This window comes from Megascapheus bottae, chromosome 2 (assembly GCF_031878675.1).
Source record: "Megascapheus bottae isolate mThoBot1 chromosome 2, mThoBot2.hap1, whole genome shotgun sequence".
NCBI lineage: Eukaryota > Metazoa > Chordata > Mammalia > Rodentia > Geomyidae > Megascapheus > Megascapheus bottae.
Genome location: NC_143510.1, coordinates 24,265,479 through 24,290,616, shown reverse-complemented (window position 1 = coordinate 24,290,616; position 25,138 = coordinate 24,265,479). Strand labels below are relative to the sequence as shown.

The following is a 25,138-nucleotide window of genomic DNA, read 5'->3' as shown; positions in this document are numbered from 1 at the left end:
ATTATATTCATAAACTTTTTTGTTAAATGACAACTCCTTTGTATGACTATTTAAAGATAAAGCACACAGTACAGTTTATGACATATTCTTGCTAAAAATTTAAGCCTAAATCAAATTGGACATGTAGACATTATTGACAGGAATCAGAACAGAGGAAGCTGTTGGCAGACAGGAAAATCAGCAACATGTATAGTAAAAACTTACATGATACATTTTTTTTCCTAAATTGTGTCTATTTTTATTTATTTTTTTCTTTTTTTCCAACTTTTTTTCATCTATTTTCATTGTAATTAATAGAAGGGTTTCCTGATATTTGCCAGATGGAAGGTGCATTAATTCACATACATGGATACCCTTTCACATGTCTTGGTCCCCATTTCCCTCCCCCCACCCCCACCCCTCATCTTGTTTTCCCCCCTTCCCTATCCAATTTCAAATAACCAAATACAAATATATCTAATATATCAGGTAGCAAAGTGAGATACTGTAACAATATGAGATAACCAAGGGACAGCAGAAGAGATGAGAGATAACATAGTACCTTAAGGATAACAATCATTCATTATATGGCTTATGTTTCTATATCCTAGAGATGCTTTCATTTAGCATCATACTATATGGCCTTATGACATGTATAGTAAAAATTTACATGATACATTTTTTTATTCAACAAAAACATTTCAAGGAAAACATGTAAAGAGAGAAGACTTAATATTTCCCTTATTTTTAAAAATAATGTAATTTCATCGTATGTATTTGGATCTTTTGAAGAATTAAACATGTGAAATTATTTTATAAACTATATTTAATTCTCTAAAAACTTGGCTGTTACAAACTGATACTTTTTTAATCTTTCCAATAGAATTTGAACATAGAATATTCAACTTCAAAATTTAAAAAAACTAAATTTAAAAACAAAAACTAAAGAGAAGTAAGTGGTACTGTGGCTTAAATGGTAGAACACAAGCCTTGAGTAAAACACTCAAGGACAACACCTAGGCCCTGAGTTCAAGACCTGGGACTGGCAAAAAAAATAAAATAAAGGAAATACACAAAGAATAGGCATAAATTTTCTGGATGGTCTGGATGGTGAGGGAGGTTATACAGTTGTTTTCCAATTCCACTGCTTATGTCAATAACATGAACTTTAAAAAATCTTAATGATAGCCAAAGTAACTCGAGTCAATAATCCTAAATTCTTGGAAGGCATCTGAGAGAAGTCCCAGGCCAGCCTGGACATAACAATTAGAGACTTTGGGCACCAGTGGCGCATGCCTATAATATTAGCTTCTGAGGATAATGGTTTGAATCCAGACTGGGGAGGAAAGTTCCTGAGCCTTTTTAAAGCTGGAAGTAGAGCTGTGGCTCAAGTGGTATAGAGCACTAAGCCTCGAACAAAAAAAAAAGCTTATAGACAACACCTAGGCCCCGAGTTCAAGCCCCAAGATCAGGAAATACACATCATGATACTCCTCCATCACTGGCAGAGTATAGTTGTATAGTGGTACATGCCTGTCACTTACTACAACACAGGAAAAGTGTAAGTCGATCACACTCCAGATAGCCTTGGCATAACACAGATCCTAAAACAATAACCAAGGCAAAGGGGGCTAGAAGTATGGTTCAAGTACTAGAACCAGAGCCTGCCCTGAAAGTATGGTGCCCTGAGTTTAGTCTCCAGGACCACAAGTCTTCATGCTAAAGTTTCACTCTGTTGGTTGAATAAGATTTCCTGAAGATGATCAGTAGGTAATCAATGCTTCTAAAAGCCACTTGAGTGGCCAGGAGTTTGGCCTAGTGGTAGAGTGCTTGCCTAGCATGCATGAGGACCCAGGTTCAATTCCTCTGTATCACATACATAGAAAAAAGTTGGAAGTGGTGTTGTGACTCAAATGGTAGAGCTCTAGCCTTGAGAAAAGCCCAAGGACAGTGCTCAGGCCCTGAGTTTGCTAGTCCCAGAACTAGCAAAACAAAATTTCTTGGGTGACTTTAGTATGTTTTAATATATATTCATATTTTCAAAATAATTGAAAATTTAAAGATGTGAGATGCACCTTTTTCTTTTTCAAAGACTTGGAGGATCTGTTATTCACCTGTGATATTTTTCCAAGCATAGGTGCTTAGTCTTCTAAGCTATTTCCTTCTGCCATAGAAAAAGATATGTTCATATCATAAGTATTGACTGAAATGCTTTGTCTAATAAGCATTCTTGAAGCTCTTCAGAGCTTATTTAAGTCAGTTTGATGTACAATGAGCCAAATATTTCTTAAGCTTCCAGTTAAATGATTAGATTAGAGCAGTCAGTCAAGGAAATCAGAAGATGCCCTTACTGAATCCCACCTCACTCACGACATGTAATAAGTTCCGAGGGCTTTATCAACTTAAAAGGAAGCATGCAAGTCTCAGTAATGAGTATAATTGCTTCCACGGAGTGACAGGGAGAGATCCTGTTTCTCACATAGTGTAAGCATTGAGCTCCATTTTCAGCTGACAGCAGCACGGGTTCCACAGATTCATTACAAGTAGAGTATTCCAGCTTGGGGTGAGAGTTTTGTTCTGTTTTCTCCAAAAGATAAAAGTCAAAGATAACTCTAGTCAAACATTTTGGAGGGAATTCACCCTTTCCTAAATTCAATAAAAATGCAGTTGACTCTTCCAATAACTAGTGACCAAAAAAAAAGTGAGAGGAAGAAAGATTTCATGATCTGTCCTCACCCTCTTTCACTCCAGAGGAGGGATAGCACTGGGGTTTTCAGGCCCACTTAGAGACGTCTGAAATTTGTGTATAAGCATGCCTTTGGAATGTCCATTCATGCTCTGGCTTTCATTGGCATTGTTAGTGATGAAAACAAGGAGAAGCTTAGATGTGGGCTGTCACTAAGCAGGAAGGGACACCAAACAGCACTCTGGGCATAACTACAAGTTCAGATGGGTTCCACATCCAGCCCCCAACCAGAAAAAGAGGGACTTAGAGAGTGCATGATTGCCAGGGAAGAAAACTGCCATATTTTGATTTTTTTTCAGTTTCATTTTGGGAAGATAAATGAGATTAGACAAAAAAACCTTGGATCTTTTTTTTCTTTGGTTTGCAGAAAATAGTCATTACTTCTAACACAATGTATTGAGGGAGGAAATATTCATTATAATGTACGTGTGTTCTTAAAAATGCTTCTAAATACTTAATAACTGCATACCCAAAGCTGTGGACATGGTAATGGAAATATAAACATAACTATATAGACATAAAAACCTATAACTCTATAGATATAATGTTTTATTTCATAAATTAATGTTTCTATGACATACAAACCCTTAGCCTGATTTTGATTAAGTTCTAAATACTAAGTCCCAGTGATTGTAAATAGAGATTCCCGCCTTGAACACTTGTTTCTTAAACTTGTCATTTAAAATATGATGTAAAAATCAACGTTAATAAATTCTTTAATAAAAAAATGCTTCTAAATAATTTTAAGAGGAAGAAGATTGTCAAGCCTTTATTAAAATGTTATCCTTGTAATGGGTACCAAGACAGGGTGAAAGGGTATCAATGTATGTGAATTAATGCACCTTCTATCTGGCAAATATCATGTAACCCTTTTATTAATTACAATAAAAAAAACAGCATGACAAAAAATAAATAAAAAATAAAATAAAATGTTATCCTTAAGGACCGGGAGTTTGGCCTAGTGGTAGAGTGCTTGCCTAGCATGCATGAAGACCCAGGTTCAATTCCTTGGTACCACATACATAGAAAAAAGCAAGAAGTAGTGCTGTGGCTCAAATAGAGCTCTAGCCTTGAGATAGTCCAAAGACAGTGCTCAGGCCCCGAGTTCAAGCCCAGGCAAAAATGTTATACTTAGTTCTTACTCCTTATGGAAACTTTATGAAATGTCTTAATTCATTTTCCACTTTCAATTATACCAATTAGAAGACATTTCTTCACTTATAGCTCAATTGTTTTCTAGATAGTTCCTTCTTCGTTGCCTGCTTTTCTTTGTACTTTTCCTCCATCTCTTTCTTCCTTCTCTACCTCCTCCTTTTTTGACATGGTCTTGCTGTATAGCCCAGAGTAACCAGAAATTCACAATCCTCTCAGTGCTGGTATTACAAGCACATGCCTGGCATCTGTAAAGTCTTGTTACCAGCCATACACATGGGTCAACTTGGGTCTCTTTCATTTTAATTTGCTTTGTTAGCTATTTTCTAAATCAGTGACCCCTTTGATACATTTATAAAGTGGTGTGCAAATACAGTCCACTTTAACATACCAGAACAAAGAAGGAGCCACAAGCATAACTGTAAGCACCTCCTACCTCACTGATGCCATGCTCTAGAAACCGTGTGTATATGTGTACAACACCAGCCACCGTCCATAGAAAGGAAACCACCAATAATCACCTTGTAAGCATCTCTAGTCAAATTGGATAATTCTTTAAAAAGACACGGTGATTCTTACAGGAAATACATTTCCTCCCAGATCACTATCTTTAAATGACAAATCCATGAATTCTACTTCAATTACACTGAAGTTAAAAGTAATTACAAAGATGTGACTGGAAATCAAACAGGTGCACAGTTTTCCACTCATTGCCAATCAGCAGTGTTCAGCACAAAGGAACTGGAAAGTGGCTCTTACACAGGTCCCTTCCTCATAGTGACTCGCTGGCACACTCTCACCCTTATTTTTTTTAAGTCAGGAAGACAGTTGATTTGTTTTAGATTTAATGTCGATCAGTGCCAACAATATGGAAAATGTCCAGGTTCAAGGAAGAGGATAGAGCAAATAACACCAAGCACATTTTCCAAGGTGGCCAGTGGGACACAGGGATCATGGAAGAATGATTGGAACCAGCTATTAAAAGCCAGATGGTAGTATCTGAGGACAGAATCATGCACTAATGTTCATACAACTAGATTAAAATCTCCCAGTCAGTTGCTGGGCTCATTACTCCTAGATTTTCTCTGGTTGATGCTAATAAACTAGATTATTGATTTTAGGATTGTCTGCATATCCACGGATATTCTCTTAAGATGTCTTCAACACATTTCACGCTTAAGTTGTCAACTATAATGACATAACGATGAGTAATAATTTTCTAATCAAGCTGAAAAGGGTTAAACCCCATGTATAAAATGAATCTTTCTCAGCCTCACAGTACAGGGGAGCAAGAGCAGGAACGCTCCTATCTGGGTAAGGCCACTTGCACCTGCCCACCATCTTCCCCAGGAATTAGCTGCATGTACAGCTTAAGACCTTTCTAGTCATAAATCTGCTTTCCACTGTGTGTGGAGAGCAGGAGAGCTCTAAAGACACGTCCATCTGGGTAGGATTTTAGCACATCAGGTGCTATTCCCAAGTGAAGCAGGCTGGCTGGCTTCGCTGGTGGTTATTCATCGTCCCCTGTCCTTCCATGTGTATGTATATATGCGTCTGGGCGTATAGGCCGTGGAGGGGGCTGGTGAATGCGTGTGTAGAGCGTATGTATATGTAAAGGAGACGGTGAACCAGGATAACAAAATGAACTACTGTATGCAAGAAATGTATGAAGTGTGCCCGGCAGCCGGCAGCAATTGCTACATGCAGGCCACTGATTATTACACGTGCCTGGAGGACAGTCCGAGCTTCGGTAGTGCTGCTGCTCAGACAGTGCCCAGAAACAGCGTATATATGGAACAGGCCTGGGCAGTGAACCAGCCGTACACCTGTGGTTACCCTGGAAACATGTTGAAAAGCAAGGACTCTGACTTGGATATGGCCCTGCATCAGTACAGCCAGCCTGCATATCTCCCTGAAGAAAAGCCTACTTTTCCTCAAGTGCAGTCACCATCGCACTCTCAAAAAAAAGGTAGGGACCCTTTCTGCTTACGCGTGTTCCCCAACTTCCAGTGTTGTTTCTGTTTCCTTTTGAAGTTAGTGTGCATCTCTTTTGTCACATTTTTGTATATGAATGCTGAGTATTCGACATTAAAAGGCAGCAGAAAGAGAGGTTGCTAGGTGATTGAAAGACTGTTGGCCACAGTGATTTCCAAACACTTTCTTTCTTTGTGTGTGAAAGCTGGAGAAAGTTGCTCTTCTAGGATATATGTACCTGTGGGCCCATTGGTCTATACCTACCACCCGACAGGACTGGTATTGGTTTCTTTGCTAAGGAAAATAGGCATAAGGTTTCCTCTTAGATAGACATGGTAGTGTCTGAAGTGAGATAATTCTCCTCAGTTCATGTCCAAACCAAAATTGCGATTGACTTTTTGGTAGTTCTTCAGTATTGAAAGTTTTTTTGTTATCTAGTGAAATAGTTGAATGATTTCTTTGACACTGTAATAATGTGGTTATGTTAGATTGGTAAATGTTCTTTTTCATACATTCATTTATTCATGTGAATGCTTAATGAAGATATGTGTAACCAAATCAAACAGTAACACTATAAAACTTAAACAAAAACATATATTATGTACCCTAACATTTATTCCCCTAAAATCTGTTTGCAATGATAAGAAATGAGCTCATTATAGAAAAATCAAGTGAAATAACTTTCAGAATATTCAATATTAAAATACGTACAGTATACATTTCTCTTAACATAATAATTCTTAATTCCCAAGCAGTAAAATACTTCTTGTATTATCGAAAGATAAAAGAGGCAAACAAGTAATGCCCCAGAAAAGCTTTTAGTAAGTTTAAATTCCACCATAAATATGACTCAAACTCACCTTGTACATCCTGAATACAAGCTACAACTCTTTTCATAGAGAACCAAACTTGCAGATGTCTATAATTTGCAAGAATATGATGCTTTATGATCTTCAAAGGTAAATTTCTCTGTGAAATTAATGAAATGCATCTTTTAAAAATAATATGATTCATTTAGTTGCAGTTTCTATAAAAATGTTTTTTCTTAGTGTCACTTAATTAAAAGTAGTTTTTTAAAAAAACTAAAATCCCTACTTAGTTTTTAACTACAAGTAAAGTGGTATATGTTTCTATTTATAAGGAAGAAAGGAATCAACATTACCTCATTAAGCGTGCTTGTCTAGTCCTTTTGTAACATGCAGAATTATAATAACCACTATCTGTCTGTCATACCACTGTCTTTAAAAAAATTCCTGCACAACTTTTTGGTTTCTTTCCTTTTGTCTTTTTCACTCCATTTTACTTCAACTAGCACTAGGAAATATCTGCTTATAACATGTGAAACGAGGGATTATTTACTAATTAATCTGATGCATGAACTAGAAGAAAAGACACACTGTATGCATATATTTATGTAATTTCACAAAGCCATTGAGAAGCCACTGCCACCTGCCAAACCTACTAAATCAAATCAAATAGTCTTAAATGCACTATTATTTACTGTATGATTCTTTAAGTAAATCCCAGAAAAATGAAACCCAGCTGTTAACTGGCTTTTAAGACAAAAGGTCATACCCAACTTGTTTATCCCTAGTGCTCCATTATTGATTTTTGCTGTTGTTGAAAGACATAAGTTTGTCTCATTAAGGCAAAATTAAGACCGCAAGCAGGTGTTCAGTGGGGCAGGCCTCATTTTTCAATGGAAATTTTCCCTATTTTCATGAGCCTCATAATTGTGTTTGGTTGTCGTGATGGTTGTCAACTTTCTTTAAGGATGTTTTCTTCTGTAGCCTTTAGTAGGAGTTTTCTACTGTGTAGAGAGTTGCCATACTCTGGTTTCATGTAAAATGTACCTTAATGAGATGTACACATTTCATAAGGTGACTATAACAATAGACTTAACCAGAACTGGAGAATATTCACTTATAAAAATATGAAAACAAAGACTGCTTAATTGGTAGACTTTAGAGTGACCTTTAGTTTTCTGTGTGTTTGTACTTATAGCCAGGAAGGAAAATGTTATCAGACTCTGAAGAAATGTACCAAGAAGGAGTTATGCTTTATTTAGTCCAGGGATTCTGACTTAAAATAAAACTACAAGAATCTTGAAAAAGAAGATCAATATCATTGTCACATTCGGAATGCTGAAATAGAAGATACATACTCTTATTTTTCCTAAAGGAATATGAGAAAACAAACCTTCATCTTTTTAAGACACAGATTGCTTTATAGTCAAGACTAGTCTCAAACTCACAAGCCTCTTACCTCAGCCTCCAGATGTACAGATGTATACCACCACAGTTGATAAGAAAACAAAATTTTAACAAGTTAGGACACATAAAATCTCTTACAGAGGGCCGGGAGCGTGACCTAGTGGTAGAGTGCTTGCCTAGCATGCACAAAACCCTGGGTTTGATTCCTCAGTATCATGTACACAGAAAAAAAACAGAAGTGGTGCTATGGCTCAAGGGCAAAGTGTTAGCTTTGAAAAATCCAAAGGACAGTGCCCAGGCCCCCAGAACCAACCAAAAAAAATCTTACAGTGGCTCATGCCTATAATCCTAGCCACTCAGAAGGCTGAGATCTGAGGATCACAATTCAAAGCCAGCCTGGACAGTAAATTCCTCAACAACAAAAAAAAACAAAAACAAACAAAAAAAAAAAACCACAAGTGGAGCTATGGCTCCAAGTGGTAGAATGATGACCTTGAGCACAAACGCTCAGGAACAGCACCTAGGCCCTGAGTTCAAGCCCCATGACCAACAACAACAAAAATCGCTTACCTATCAAGCATTCATAAGACATATCTTTGTCTTTGGCACGTGTTTTATTCAAATTGGTCATGGTGGCATGGTGGCTAGTTGTGATTACTTTTTGGCCCCCCTACCACCACTACTTGTTCAAGAGCAAAAAGAGAATGGGTTATAAAATGAGATGGAGAATTAGCAGACAGAAGTTGAAGAACCTTCTGCTTTGTGATTGTGGTTAAAAAGTGACTACATCTTTTCCCTCCCAGCTTTTCTGCTTTGGTTGGCTGGTTTCATCAGAAATTTTCATCACATTCCACAGTCCTCCAAACGCTTGCATCTGGCTGCTCTGAAGGCAGCTTGAGCCGGCCAGCCTCAAAGTCCACTCACCCAGAATCCTTCCCGGGAGTCTGACCTGGGCAGGTATCCTCCACATGGTTCTTACATGACCTTCTCCACCCCACCTTTACAGGAACCCATGTCCAAAAGTTGCTGGAGTGTTTCCAGTGGAGCTGCTATCAGTCTTGAGAATTCACTACCTCTGAACCATCCATTGTCAAGGAAACAGTTGTTAATTTTGCTTCCCATGAGACATGCTCCTGCTCCATGCTCAGTGTTAGTTCTGCAGAGAGAAAACTTAAGTGAAGTAGAAATTCTATATAAGAACTATACTGTTTGAGTCTGCTTTATTGTCTCTTAACAGGACTTAGTCCTTTTCTGTGTTCTGTGTCTCCATGAAATGGGTCCATGTGTAGCAAGATGAAGATGTTTGAAGTGACTCACACCAAGGGGAATGGATTTTAAAAAGCCCCAAAGAAATAGAATCACAATGTAGAAAGTCTTTGGCCTCTTTTTAAGTTAGAGAAGGATTACCATAGAGTCACATCGAAAATGACAAACAGGTACTGTCAAGCCTCCGAGCCACACCTAGTCACATGTAAAGCAGAAAGACAGAATGATTCATGAATTTTATCATGGAATCACTTGCAACCCATAAACATGAACATAAGATAATCACATTATTTCAGTGTCTCTTCAGCAGTTCCCAACACTTCTCTCCATCTCTCCCACTACTCCCTTTCTTCCCCTCTCATCCTTCCTTTGCCCTCCAATTGAACTTTTTTAGCTTATTAAATTCAGAAACGTCCCCAGTGAACTGTGATTGTAGATTTATCTACAATATGTGCCACTGGGATAGTGACGAAGATTCATCTTTTAAATTAGGCACTTCTGCCCATACACTATACAAAGATAATATCACTCCAGAAAACAATACTACTTGGTATGTGTAGAGATAGGGTGAGGGAGTCCTAGAGTTTGAGCCTACACACTGTCCCTGAGCTTTTGTTCCACAACTTGAGCCACAGCTCTATTTCTTGTTTTTGTGGTTACTGGTACACAAGAGTTTCCCAGATTTTCCTGGCCAGGCTGGTTTTGAGTCTCAGTTCTCAGATCTCAGCCTCCTGAGTAGCTAGGATGTACAGGTGTGAGTCACTGCCATCCAACAAATGCTACTTTTTAAAATTCTAAACGCATTTGCTGCTCACAAGGCTAAATGAAAGTGTCTCTCTGCACGCAGAAATGAAAACAAAGAACAATACCTTTCCAAACCAAATTCAAGTGCAGATAAATGAGTGTGCTCTTCTTCCTTTTCTTTCCTGAGAATTAAGCATCTGTCTTAGCAACAGAATGTCCTTCAGCTCTTGCATTGGACACCTAACCTCATCCTGAAGCACACATTGTCATTGCTTATTCTGAGAGCCACCGGTAGAAATCCAAGGCACAATGAACAATTGAAGTAGTCAGATGCGTGGCAGACTTGGGAAGGAACAGTGACCCTCCTGATTTCCTGCATACCGAATTGTGCTTGCATCCCTCCGTGGATACTGTCCACAGCCCAGGGCAAAGTCCTTTGTTTACTTCCCAGCCTCCGGATGCATTCAACCTGAGGTCAAGCTGCCCTGCATTCTACCAGTGTACTAGTCCAGCTTTGGGAACCATCTTCAGCATGCTTCCTTCGCCAGTACCCACTTGCTACCTACCATATTCTTTCTATTTCCAGAGTATCTGGACAGCCAAGCTGCCAGGCACTGCCCTTGATACCACCCTTTCCTAGCTCCCTCAGCACAAGTTGCTTTAGAGCTCTGGGTTTACCTGGAAATGCCTGCTAGCACAATGTCCTGCTCTCCTCCGGCTTCCCGCCACTTGCTGCAGCTCTCTGTCCCACCATAGGACTCTGACTCAAGGCTTCAGGTCTTCCTCCATGGCCTGTTAAATAGTACACATTTAGATGACTTTTCATGGCCCCAAGACACTCCATTTTGATCTGGCTTAATACTTACAGCCTCTGTTCTAACACTCTTGGCTGGTCTCTCCCTGGGTTCCTTTGTGTGCCACAACCCCAGCCCTGAACCAATGAGGCATTCTTCCAGCTAGATCCACTGCAGATATGTCCAATGTCACCCTAGGTCACAGCTTCTGCCATTTCCCTAGAGCCATATTCCTGCCATCATCCTGGAAGCTTCTTTCAAAATCAAGTGTCCTCTGTTTTACACAATATCACTGAATCCTATGTATGTAACTTTTTTTTAAGATCCTGAGGCTTGAACTCTGGACCTGGGCTCTGTCCCTGAGCTCTTTTTGCTCAAGGCTAGCACTCCATCACTTGAGCCACAGCACTACTTCCAGCTTTTTCTGAGTAGTTTATTGGATATGAGTCTCAGGGACTTCGCTGCCTGGACTAGCTTCAAACTGTTATTCTCAAATCTCAGCCTACTAAATTGCTTGGATTACAAGCACGAGCCACCGACACTGGGTTGTCACTTTCTATTTTAAAAATTAAGCAGCATGGAAAAAAAGCCGGAAATGGTGCTGAGGCTCCAGTGGTAGAGCTCTAGCCTTGAGAAAGCCCAAGGACAGTGCTCAGGCCCTGAGCTCAAGCCCAGGACTGGCTAAATAAACAAATAAAGCAAGATAAGTGATTTTTGGGTTTCAGACTGAGGCCTCACTGCAAGATGATTATGAAGGTCACTGACCTCCGACCACTACATGCCTGTAGTACACAACTGGTTGTGAGAATGAAAATATGTCCAGACACTGCCAAATGTCCCCCAAACAGCAAAATCACCCCCTAGTGCTGATGAGCTATTGGCTTGATAGTGAAGAATTCAGTATTTTCAGAACACAGGATATAAAGTTCATTTTGTAAGGGGTCTTTTTTTTTTGAAAATTCTTTTCTCTATTTTCCAAGTGATTAAACGGTTGTGGCATGCATCTGAACAGACAGTGACAGAGATTCATGCAACTTAATACTTGCATGTGTGTTATAGACTATTTGGCCATTTTGATAGCCCATGGAGTACACCTGAACATATATCTACAAGTCTTCATGTGACTCAATGCTTACATGCATGCAACAAGCCATGTACACTTGTTTATCTAATGTCTTTCTAGCTCCTAAGCATGAGGGAGGCACTAAGTCCTTTTACTGTGCGCTGTGCACAAAGTACACTTGGACCATGACTCTAAGACGTACCTGAGGGGAGATAAGTGTAACTGACACAGCAACAGTGACATTGTCCAAGTCCCACAGTACACACTGCACAGCTGAGGAACTGATAATCTACATTTTGAGGGTTATGTAGCCTTAAATTGTATTCCAAATAGATTTTCAAATGCATTTTCTAAAGTATCTGAGACAAGAAATATCTGTAGGAACAAATGAGTGTGCCTAAAAAGCCATACACTGACTTTCAAAGCAAAATCAGAAGCAACTGCCGCCCACTTCTGGTAAGCCTCCCTTTTTCTCTCCACTCTCTACTCCAGTCCATTGCATCTCCCTAGCTCCTTTCAACTAGGAAGCAGTCTCAGTAGTACCTACCAACCATCTAAAACTTCAGTGCCCATCAGTGCCAGCGCTATCATTGGTGATATGTTAATGGAAGACAGTAATAATTCATAATCACTGCCTAATTCTCAGCCAAGACATAATGTTTATGTTACACAATACGAGCCTTTCTAACTTGGATTTGGAGTATGTTCTATTTCCCTTAGACTTCTTTGGTCTTCCTACTTGTGGTAAAGTATCTATGATTATTTTCCTCGAGATGAATGGGAGAGGGTTGGGGGAGAGAAAGTGGGAGAAAAACATGGGAAGGGGTAACAATGTTCCAGAAGTAATGTGCCCATCCCCTGATGTATGTAACTGTAACCCCTCTATCACCCTGACAGTAAAATAAAATAAAAAAATAAATAAAAATACGTTTTCCTTTTAAAGAAACAAAATATAAAACTAAATGTAAGTTATGCTAAGGTTGGGCATTGTGGAGATGAGGCACAGTAGAGTGTGTTGATGACTGTAGAGAACGAACATGAATGTCTCTTTCTTGGGGAACAGGGGGGTTTTACTGCCTTCTCAGTTCAGTCAGTCTTTACCCTGCCAGGCTTTGGGCTCAGAATTGTCAGGTGTCCCAATTCTCTCACATGAGGCAAGAATGCTGGATTTTGTGTGCAGTCTCGGTTTTAAATCTTGGCTATGACTTTTTTAAAGACTCTGTAAGGCAAACCCAGTAGAATGCCAATGCATGTGCCCTTTTGATTGAAACTTCATTATGCCACTCTATTTCCTCTCAGTAAATTGCACTGTTTTTTTTTTTGAATTGCAGATTGGAAAATTATGTCAGCTACTAAGAATTTGAGTCTACAGGGACAGGAAGAAGGAAGCTTAACTAGAATTTCTTGTGCATGAAACTGTTATACTCAAAGCCTAGGACTAAACATTAATATAGCACCTGTTTCACCCTTTTTACTGTCCTGGGACTTTGGTTGAGAATCCAGAGTCCCTGTCATGTCTATATCCCTATTCCAGAATTAATTCCTGTCCTGGTTCAACCATCTCCCCTCCCAGTGTGTGAGAGGTTGAAGCCTTGGACTTCAGCGTCTGCTGTCTCTCAGCCACCCAGAGGGTGAAGTATAAAAATCTCAGTCCCGGGAAGTGGGGCTGTGGCTCCAGAGGCAGGGTGGTAGCTTTGAGCTAAAGAGCTCAGGGACAGCACCCAGGCCCAGACTTCAAGCCCCATGACAGACCAAAAAAAAAAAAAAAAAAAAAAAGTTCAGTGCCACCAGAAGGGCAGCAGGAAGGGAAGGAGAGAAATGGCTGTTCTGAAGAGTCAGTGAAGCATAGCTTTGCTGGGGTTCTTGGACAGCCATAAAAGAAAGCCTCTCTGCATTAATATCAGTTCAAATCCATGCCCAGTGACTTACACACAGTAAGCCCATAGATGTTTGCTAAATAAATACATGGATAAATGGCTTAATTAATTGCCATAGTGTTTATCAGAGGGTTAATGATGCATGTGAGGCAAAGCCTGATTCCTAGAACCAAGAATTAAATACAAAAGGGAGCAGGATTAGTATGTCAGAAAAGACTAATGCACAAGATTTTTTTAAGTATGTAAAGAATTGACTTAAAGGAGATTCTGGTAAGGGCAGCTTAAAGAATCTACATCATGAGGTAAACTGAGGAATTTCAGTATAAAATTGGAAGCAAAAGTACACATGCTAATAGGTTCATTTCTTCATGCGTGTTAAAATGCAGTCTCCACTTAGGACCTGAGCTAATGTGAGGAACTTAATGGCTCGAAGAGGATAATCTGCAGGCTAGGTGAGAGTCAAAACCGTTTTCTAGGGTTAGTACCGGGGACTCTTCAGCAGGTAGCAGATGTGGTTCCTCAGGAAAACAACATAGCATCCAAGTACACTTCACCTGCTCAGAGGATTTCCTTCCATCTCCAATCACAGCTGCTCCCTTGAAGTTGCCAGGACTGGTTCTGCAAGGCAGAACCACCTCGTCTCTTTGGGATCTTCCACCAAGATTGAGCAACTTTCTACTCTGTTTACCTAGAACCATGTGTCTGTTAGGGCACCAGGTTTCTCCTCCTCCTCCTGTCCATGCTGTTATAATTCACTAAAAAGAACTAAACCAGGCAGCCTTCTGATTTTACTCTAAGAGAAAGCATGGAATCTAGTGGAATCCAAGAAGCAAGCTTACTGTTGGCACAATTTACAGCACAACTGCACAAAGCTTTCCTCTCTTCTGTTCCATGTCCCTTGACAATATTCTGCTATCTAGACATGGTGATACCTAACTATAAGCCCAGCTTCTCAGCAAGACAGGAAGATCCCATAGAGGCCAGCTCAGGTAAAAGCTAGGAAGACATTCCTTAAACAAAGTGAAAAGCCATCACAAAGGACCACATGTGGTATGATGGCATTTTTATGAGATGTCGAGAATAGACAAATTTATACAGAGTAGATTCATGATTGCCTAAGGCATAATAAGGAGTGGAGGAGATGAGAGGGATGGAGGAGTGACTCCTAAAGCTATGAAGTTGCTTTGGGAATGATCAAAATGTTCTATGGCTAGTAGTGTTGATGATTAATCAGCTCTGTGGGTGTATTAAAAGCTATTTAATTGTACAGTATGTTAATTATAAAGTTCTTATTGAAAAAAATATTGTTTGAAAGTCAGCTGGACATGGTAGTTCCCAGCTACTTGAGAGACAGAGGTGGGAAAAAGCAGAAGACTAAAACAAAAAGGGCTGGTGGTGTGGTTCTAGTGGTAGAACACTTGCCTAGGAGGCTGTAGGCTCTGAGTTCAAAACCCAGCACCACCATCAACAACAAAGTTTATGTTTTATCTTGGCAAGCTATTTTTTAATGAAGGATAGCACTTAACTAATTTGACATTTCCAAATGTCAATTACAAATGGTATCTCCAGGTCCTTTGCTGGACAAGCAGCCTGTTTGCTGCCACTTTATCAAGCATATGTTTATGAAACCAGAGTTTACTGGTCTGAAAACTGTATTTGACTATATACTGTCTTGGGGCTCAGCTGTTTTCCTGAAGGAGTCAGGGTTGGGGGGGTGGAAATTAGGTAGGCTTTCTTAGCAGTCCCGTGGCATATCATGTGGATGTAGTTTCTCACATGAGCTGTCTGTTTTCTAGACAGGCCACCACCAATGGGATTAACACCCACTGGTGTCCCTCCTTGGAAATGAAACTAGTGTTGCATGTTCCTTTGTGAGTACGCTGGACAGAATGTAACTTGTCTGTGGAAGTCTAGGAAGGCCTCGAAACAGAACAGCAAAATGTGACAATCGTCTATGATGCACCTAGTCCTTGAAAAGAATCCCCAACTCACCTTGCCTTGCCAGAAGTTATTTCACAGTGAATAATGGACTGGGGCATCATGATGGATATATCTGTTGCTTGCGTTGACTGTTTTAGTTAAATACAATGAATGTCTGTATGGTACTAATGTAGGGAAAAGAAATCGGTGGGTTGAGAGCACTGGTGTGATCCTGTAAGCAACTGCCACTGACTCAAGTAGATGGCTCTAGAGAAGGTAGGATGATAAAAGACATTTAATCACCTCCACCCACCAAGAAAATAATCTAGGAAAAGCAAAGAGAAAAGCAAACCATTGACCCCCCCCACTACTTTCCAGAGTATAAAAAGAGCTTATTTCATTTTCTGAGTTAGCAGTGGGTTCCAAGGTTTGTAAGAACCTTTCAGTGTTGGACTATGTGACCACCTAAATAAATTACTGAGCCACAAAGAGAAGGAAAACTTCAGTGTTCTACCAACTCCAAAAGCTAAAGCCATGAGGGGTGGTGAGGATGAGGGTGGGCAGGTGAATTTCCTGGGCTACTCCAACTCTGGTGAAGGTACCCCCCACCCCGAACCCCAGCCATGTCTCTTCCTATAGCATCTCCCACAAGCACTGTGTGCAGCTGTTCCAATAAAGACTTGGGAATGATCAAACACACTGTACAGAAGTAAGGGAAAGAAGAGTGCAAATCATTCCTCTGTAAGCAAAAAGGAACTGGAGAAACAGAACTCGATCCTTCATTCATTTTTATATTTTCCGTGTCTTCCAAAGTGCTTAGCACTTAGCATATGCTAAATAGATGTTTGTTGACTTCTTGAATAGTGAGTGATTGAACACACAAACGATTGCAGTTCCTTGTTTTTCCTCCCAGAAATCTCGTTTTTAAAATGTCTGATGGGAGTTTTGGAAACTTTGAAGTAAACTGAACAGATGAATCATGGTTTGCCTGATGTAAAAGTAAACTAAGAAAAGCTGTGATATTTAAAAATATAATCCTACACATTACCAAATCCCATGCTGAAGTCATTTATCTGCCATCCAGGAAGTAACACTTTTCTAAATGGAAGCCTCAGCAAAGTAGTTCCTAACACATCATGGCAACAATTCCCTCTCTTCTATTTTCTATATGCTTTTGTGCCCTGAAAAGTGAGCCTTCAGTGACCTAGAACTTCCATAAAAGTTCTAGGGAAAAATGTCATTGTCATCAATCATTTTAACCTAACCAATCTGTTCCAACTAGGGAAAGCTTACGGAGGTAAAGAGCTTCTAAGCACCGTGATGGGGAAAAGACTTATATTTTTCTCAGCCTTTCCCTCATTCAAATCCCAACAAATCGAGTCCTGCTTTGACTGTGGGCTTAATCTAAACCTGGCTTTTGCAGTAAAGTGTTGGTACCTGTGAACAGGGCTGGCACACGGGCAGGTACTTTCAGAGTGCGGTATCTTCTCCACATGTAAGGAAGAAACAGTGACTGGTGGAAAACCGGCAGTTTATGTTGCTGTTTTTAAACATCAGCAGTATCCTGGGTACAGCAATTTAAACTAACAAAGAGAATTGTAATGTATGTTGGACTATTCCCTCCCAAGGCCAGTTTTGTTTTTTTTTTTTTTTTCACTTCAGAAATGCTTTTAAAAAAAAAAAAAATCTCCCAAAGCCAAAAAAAAAAAAAAATAGAACAAAGACAGCCTCTTCAACAAGTTGTGCTGGCAGAACTGGTTAAGCACCTGCAGAAAACTAAAGTTGGATCCTTCTTTGTCACCCTGCACCAGGATTAACTCCAAATGGATCAAAGTCCTCGAGGTAAAAGCAAATACAGTGAAAACTTTACAAGAAGGAATAGGAGATATACTAGGCCTCCTTGGCACAGGTTGAAAGTTTCTTAATAAGGACCAAGAAACAACAAATCAGAGTAAGTCTGGATAAGTGGGACTGCATTAAACTGCAGAGCTTCTGTATGGCAAAAGACATAGCTAACAAACTAACTAGAACACCTACAGAGTGGGAGAAGATCTTCACTAACCATACAACAGACAAAGGCCTCATATCTAAAATGTATCAACAGCTCAAAAAATTAAATCAATCCAAAACTAATCTCCAAAGAAACAACCATCCCATTAAAAGATGGGCCAAAGACTTAAAGAGAGTCTTCTCTGAAGAAGAAATAAAAATGGCCGATAGTCACATGAAGAAATGCTCGACATCTCTGGTTATAAAAGAAATGCAAATCAAAACAACTCTAAGATTCCACCTCACTCCAGTTAGAATGGTCAGGATCAAGAAAACTAATAACAACACATGCTGGAGGGGATGTGGCTAGGAGGGATCACTACTACACTGTTGGTGGGAGTGCAAACTCGTTCAACCACTATGGAAAACAGTATGGCAGTTCCTCAAAAGACTAAACATAGAGCTCCCCTATGACCCAGCAATTCCACTACTTGGCATTTACCCAATCATCCAGAAACAAGGACATACTAAATCCACTAGCACAACGATGTTCATTGAAGCACTATTTACCATAGCAAAGATATGGAACCAACCCAGATGCCCCTCAGTTGATGAGTGGATCAACAAGATGTGGTATTTGCACACAATGGAATTCTATGCTGCTGTCAGAAAGAATGACATCTTCCCATTTGTTAGGAAATGGAAAGATTTAGAAAAAAATCCTATTAAGTGAAGTAAGCCAGACTCAAAGGAACTTAGGCTCAATGGTTTCCCTCATTTGTCATAATCAGTAGAAACCCTGGGCTCTCCTAGCAGAGATTTACAATAGAGCAAAACCTAGATACATAAGGCCATATAGGGTGACGCTAAATGAAAGGACCTCTAGGATATAGAAACAAAAGCCATGTAATGGGTGATTGTTGTTCTTAATGCACTATGTTATCTCTCATCTCTTTTGCTGTCCCTTGGTTATCTCATGTTATTACAGTATTTTACCTTGTTATCTAATATATTATATATATGCTTATTTGGTTATTTGAAATCGGATAGGGAAGGGGGAAAATTAAGATGAGGGGAAGGGTGGGAGGAGGGAAATGGGGACCAAGGCATGAGAAAGGGTATCAAGGTATGTGAAGTAATGCACCTTCTATCTTGTGAATATAATGTAACCCTTCTATTAATTACAATAAAAAATATATGAAAAAAATCTCTCAGGGCCTTTCTGAGTTTGTTGCATGGAGTAACTTGATAGGCTTTTAGGAACAAGTTCTGAAATTATCCATATGACTGAGATGGTGTCATTCAGGATTCAGGGCATGGTAACAGTTTCAAAACAATTTGATTCACAGGACCCGGTAGTCTTCCTGCCTGTTCCCACTGCACAGTGCACAGGTTCTATCTGAGTCTACAGCACTCTGAAATCGAGGAATGATAAACTGTTTGGTTTCACTGAAGGCTTTTGTAGCTTCCTGCTCCTCTTAGCAAAGCATTGTGCTCCTGGCCGGACAATGAGAGGGTATGGTGTATCTTTTCAGGTGGTGCTATTTTCTCACTGTTCTCTCTGTACTTCTCTCACAGGGTACATCCCCAGCTACTTAGACAAAGACGAGCTTTGTGTCGTGTGCGGAGACAAGGCTACAGGGTATCACTACCGCTGCATCACCTGTGAAGGCTGCAAGGTAAGTGCCCGTGGGCCTAGCATGCAGACCTCTGCCTAACTCCGATCCCCTGCCAGGGCTCCTCCAGAAATTGATGTCACTCCAAGCAACAGCATTGATGGCCTGTGACTACTCAGGGGCCAGTGTCACTCTTCATTCCTGATGTCTTCAAGATCTAAAATTTTCTTTATCACAAATCATAAGCGATAGCACGAAACTTTGCTAGAATGTGATGTTTGGTTTTTTTACCTTTCCAAGTAGCTTTTCTAGAGGGAATAAAATGAAATCAGTTAAGCTTTTGGTTTAAGTTTTTTAAAATGCCTTATCTTTATCATTACAATAAATATTTTCTTGTACTGTTTTCATCTAGAGAGGATCTTTTGAATTTCATGAACTGGCCCATCTTTAAGGGTTTCATTAGGAAATCACTTTGAGGTTATTCAGGTTCAGTTATGTTCTGAAATTTATCCAAAGTGGCTTTCTGCACAGTCTGTTTTAAATATGTTCTAGTCATCCATCAGGTAATTCTATTTCTTACAGACCTTTCTTGAGGCGATAACTTGACAAGAGCATACCAGTACAGTCACTTCCAAAGGGAGGCAAAATTTGCCTACTTAAAATCTTACTGACAAAATTAGGCTTTATGAATAATATCCTTTGCCTCATCAACCTCACCCAGAAAATAGTCTCTCAAAAGCATTTTTTAAAGTTTAATCTCATGTTGTACTCAGCATTCAGGCAATGTTTTGCAAATGAGGATATACTTAAAGTCAGAGAAATAATTTTTTGTGGGATGTTGTATTTGCCTCTTATATTTAAAGTTCAGTTCCCATGCTGTAATCTCAGCACTTGGGAGACTGAGCAAGAGGATTGTCAGTTAGAGGCCAGCCTAGACCATATTGCATTCAAGGATGTTCTGATCTACAGAGTTGAGACTATCTCAAAAAAAAACTAAGGGCTAGCTAGGTGCTGGAGGCGCATGCCTATAATCCTAGCTACTCAGGAGGCTGAGACCTGAAGATTACAGGTCGAAGCCAGGCCAGGCAGGAAATCCTTGAGATTCATATCTCTAATAAACTACTCTGAAAAAGCCATAAATGGCACTGTGGCAATTGTACTAAAACCTGGTGTTTTGCCAGGCCTGGGCCTTAAACTCAGGGCCTGGGTACTGTCTTTGGGCTTTTCTCAAGGCTAGCACTCTACTTTCACTCCTACCTGGCCCACCTAAGGAATTAACTCACTTCTGGCATTCCAAGGCCCAGTCTCTGCAGCAATGTTATTTGCAGTGTGGAAAAGCCTGCCTTCATGCATCTGAATACCTTAGATCTGCAATTTGCAGTTCTATAAACTAGACTAAAGGTTGCTTCCTATAATAGCTCTGAAAATAATGTCTTTAGGGGTTTATACAACCTGATTACAAGTAAATCGTGGCTATTTATTCATGAGGAAACCAGCAGACTCTCTCTTTTGAAAGCATAGTTTATTAGTTTGTTGTGAAATTAATAAAATTCTTTAGCTTTAGGTATATTTCCCTCATTCCCAAAGCCCAGTAATTGAAACCGGCCTTTTTCATTTTTCCTAAGTTAGCACAAATTCATTAAGTCTTTACCTACCCGGTCAAGCAACATTAAAATTCTTTTACATCAGTTTCTTGGGATAAATGATGACTTCTTGGAGAAAAATCTAGTAAAAATTCCAATTAATACTTCCCAAAGTGGATCTATAAGCTGACTAAAAGAATTACCAGCAATTACCCTTCACAAAGGGAGGGCTGAACCTCTTAGCTGTGCCCAACTCACGTCAACAAACCTCTCTGCTGAGACCACCAGGTATCTGGGGGCCTGATTCAGCTGAGATTTATTTTCTTCATCTCTCTTACCCACTTCTTCTTCCATTTCTTGATAGCATGAGAGTTTGAAGTCAAGGCCTCATAGTTGATAGGCAGAAGCTCTACCATTTGAGCCACAATCCCTTGGCTTTAGTTTGCTTTTAGATAAGGTCTCATACTTTTGCCCAGGTCAGCCTTGAACCATGACTATCTTACCTCTACCTATTGAATGGCCAGGCTTCCAGCATCACATTTGGTCCCTCAACTGAGGACTAGGTTTTTCTATCTCTGTGCCTTTGTCTCTGATCAGAATCCTGTTTCTAGATTGCCTCCAACATAAAACATAAAACAAGAAAGGGACCTGGCCAGAGGCAGAACAGACTTACTCTCGCAGGTGTGTGAAGGAGCCAGCAAGTTGGGTTCCAAAGCATCTCTGAGCCCACCGAGTAAAAACCATGAGAAAAGCTCACCCTCCCGAGCTAAAAAATTTATTGACAGGGGCCGGGAATTTAGCCTAATGTAAGTGTGCTTGCCTAGCATACATGAAGACTCAGGTTCCATTCCTCAGTGTCACATACATAGAAAAAAGCTGGAAATGTGCAGTGACTCAAGTGATAGAGCTCTAGCCTTGAGAAAGTCCAGACAGTGCTCAGGCCCCGAGTTCAAGGCCCAGGATTGGCAAAAAAAGAAATGGACAATAAGCTATCATTGAAATTAAATGGTGGCAGACATGTCCAAGGAATATTGTGTAGATTTGATCCATTTCTGAATTTGGTAATAGATGAATGTGTGAAGATGGTTACTGGTGGGCAACAAAACAATATTGGAATGGTGGTTATATGAGGAAATATTATCATTCTGTTAGAAGACTTGGAATGAGTTTAATAATGACAGCTCATCAGAAATCTGCATCCCCTCTCCAAAGGGACTATGTTCCTGTATAAAATTTGGTCATGTGCATTTTTATAGTTAACTTTTTCAATAAACTTTTGCAGGATCAAAATAATAATAATAATAGTAACAATAATAACAGAGCCTCTTGCCTGGCACCAGAGGCTCACACCCATAATCCTAGCTACTCAGGAAGCTGAGATCAGACAGATATCATGCAGGAGAGTCTATAAGACTCTTATTTCCAATTAACCACCAAAAACCTGGGAGTGGCTCGATTTAATAGAGGACTAACCTTGAGCAATGCCCGGGACCTGAGTTCAATCCTCAGAACCAATACCAAAACCAAAAACAGAACATCCTAGGAAGTGATAAGAGTTTTTCAAATGAAATTTGAAAAATAAAGCACACAAGGTTAATGCATCATATACTATCTATTTAAAGCTGCAACTTCAAAACTGTTATACTTCAAAGAATCTGAGTATGAGTGGACTCTTTGCCCAATAAAATCTTTTGGAAATATTTTCTATCGTGATGTACCAGTTTTTTTTAATACATTTTTGTAGGAGGAAAGGTTTGTTATTTGTAAGAAAGGTATGTCATCACACTGCTCCATAATACATTCTTTCCTAAGAAAGACTCACAACTTAACAGTTGCATACATACTGAACTAGGTGGGCAGCACTTATTAGCTCCTTGTCCTTCCAGTTAGTGGTGTCTCAACGACTGAGCAATGGACCCAGTTCCTCCTCAGCTGTGCATGTATAAATGCAACCTGCTCAAGTCACTGGTGTGTGTGTGTGTGTGTGTGTGTGTGTGTGTGTGTGTGTGTGTGTGTGTGTGTGTGTGTGTGTCTGTCCTCATTTATTTGTTCAGGGACATGAGAACCTCACACTTGCTATGTACATACTCCATCATTAACTTCTCAACCACTAAGAGGATTTAAGTAGACTGGGATTTACTCCCAGGAGTTCATTTTCCTCATTGTTTACAATCAAGGCACCTGGCAGTTTTACATTTGTTCAGGTGAAGTGGTTCCTTGCATGTCAAAATATGCTCCATGTTTGGGGAGGGTAATAGCATAGAAGGATTCAAGCCTGTGAAATATTCAAGGAAAGTCATCAGAGAGGTAGGACACAGAAGTCAACAGCACTCTTTTATTTTTGTAAAGGAGCAAAAGTTTCAATCATTCCAACAAAAAGTGCACAGACTATTATTATTGTAGCATATCTCACCCTTAGAGATGTCTGGGTCCCGGAGCTCTGCAAGCTCATCCCTCCAGTGTGAAGGAGGTACACAGAATCACCAGCTGCAACAGGCAGCATCTTACCTCTTGGAAGTCAAAACACCTTTACAAGGGGTTCGGTTCTTCTACCTCCAGTCTGAGCCTGGGCTTAATATTTGTCTTTTCATTCAATGTATTGTCATTGAGTATCTCTTTCATAAAGTTGTCTGGAACATAAAAGGACATGAATGGGTTTGCGGCACTCTGTACTGTGTTCACTGCCATTATTAATTCCTGTTCCTGCAACTCAGAGTACAGCTGCTAGGATCCCATGATCATGTCCAGAAAGATGCAGCACAATCCCCTGAGAACGCTAAAGTCAGGGGGGAGGGGCTCAGATCTAGGGCTAAGTAGCATCAGAAAGAAAGAAGCATTGTGCTTGGAGGTAGATACTGGAAAAAAAAGACCAGAATTAGAAGAAAATCCTAGATGCTAGGAGCTAAGTTTTGGGGTAGAAAACACAGAATTCCCTCTCACCCAAATTCTATTATTTGAACTGGGCTGGTCACAGCCCTCTCCAGAGTCAAAAAACAATTTTTCTAAATGCAACAAGTTTTAAATGTTTAATTACTGGTTACATTATAAAAGTTTTTGTGTCCACAGCTGTATTTAGCACAGCTCTATTTATCACTCCACATAATAAATTATTACTCAATGTACGATATAGAAGCATAAGCACTCAATTCTTCCTTTTGCTTTTTCCTTGAACAAATGTCAAAAAGACATAGACTCTACAGTCTTGAGACCGCTCCTTCAGTTTACATTGGGCTTCCTGTCCTATGTTTGAGGATGTAACTGAATATATTCAGATTGAAGTTTTATTGAAATTGAGGTCCAAACACAAGTTAATTGAAGTCCACTGATCTTGGACTTTAGTTATATGGACACCAAACTGCAGAAACATTTACTTTTAGAAAATATGAAACTGTTGTTTTGGGCCTTTCTTTCCCATATAGGGTTTCTTTAGAAGAACCATTCAGAAAAATCTCCATCCATCCTATTCCTGCAAATATGAAGGAAAATGTGTCATAGACAAAGTCACTCGAAATCAGTGCCAGGAATGTCGCTTTAAGAAATGCATCTATGTTGGCATGGCAACGGATTGTAAGTAGATTTCATTTGCTTCATATTCAGGGAGTGTTGTTGACTGGGGAAGGGTTTTGGCCCAAGATCAACTAGGTAGGAAAAAAGAAAGAACTGGAGGATAGTGAGGGGAATACCTGGTTTTCCCAGCAGCCCTTATCTCATTCTATATTATCTCTTAACTCTCAAGAGTTCTGAGGGGTGACTACAGGGCAGAATGTTAGCAACATGAGATTATACTTTTCTGCACAGGTTTCATTTGGTGAGAGCCTTGTGGAATTGTCCTCATCTAGTCTCAAAAAAGAGTGGGAAATTGATTTATGGACTTTTTTGAGATGGGCAGTGGCAGAAAGCATTGTATTCAGCAATGTCTGAAGAATTCAGTGTTGAATGTCATTACATGAGTCACCTATCACTTGGCTGCTTGTATTTTTAGCCAAAGACACCAGAGCTAAAGTCTACCCCGTTTTCAAAGTACCACGTATGGGAGTCTTTCCTCCCCAGCACTGTAAGAGAGATTTAGACCGGTCATTTCAACTCATCGTATCACTAGAAAGGGATAGCCTCTCTCTTGCCAGGCCAACAGGATTCATGAGTTTTCTTGTCATAAATTCTTGCACACAAATGAGAGGTTCCTGCTATGAGTTAAAAATGTTTAAAGGAAAGGTGAAAAATG

The 25,138-nt window shown here is 39.8% G+C and overlaps 1 protein-coding gene and 1 pseudogene across 8 annotated transcripts in view; both read left to right on the top strand.

Moving 5' to 3' along the window:
• The window catches only part of Thrb (thyroid hormone receptor beta), a 349,517-nt gene that overhangs the window by 301,462 nt on the left and 22,917 nt on the right, over positions 1 to 25,138 (top strand). For all 8 annotated transcript variants that reach the window (XM_090322288.1, XM_090322280.1, XM_090322256.1 and 5 more), the window contains 2 exons: positions 19,296 to 19,396; positions 24,336 to 24,483. In XM_090322288.1, coding sequence (XP_090178414.1) covers positions 19,296 to 19,396; positions 24,336 to 24,483 — 249 coding nt within the window. The remainder of the gene's footprint in view (positions 1 to 19,295; positions 19,397 to 24,335; positions 24,484 to 25,138) is intronic.
• On the top strand, positions 21,659 to 22,082 carry LOC150066583 (small nuclear ribonucleoprotein G-like; annotated as a pseudogene).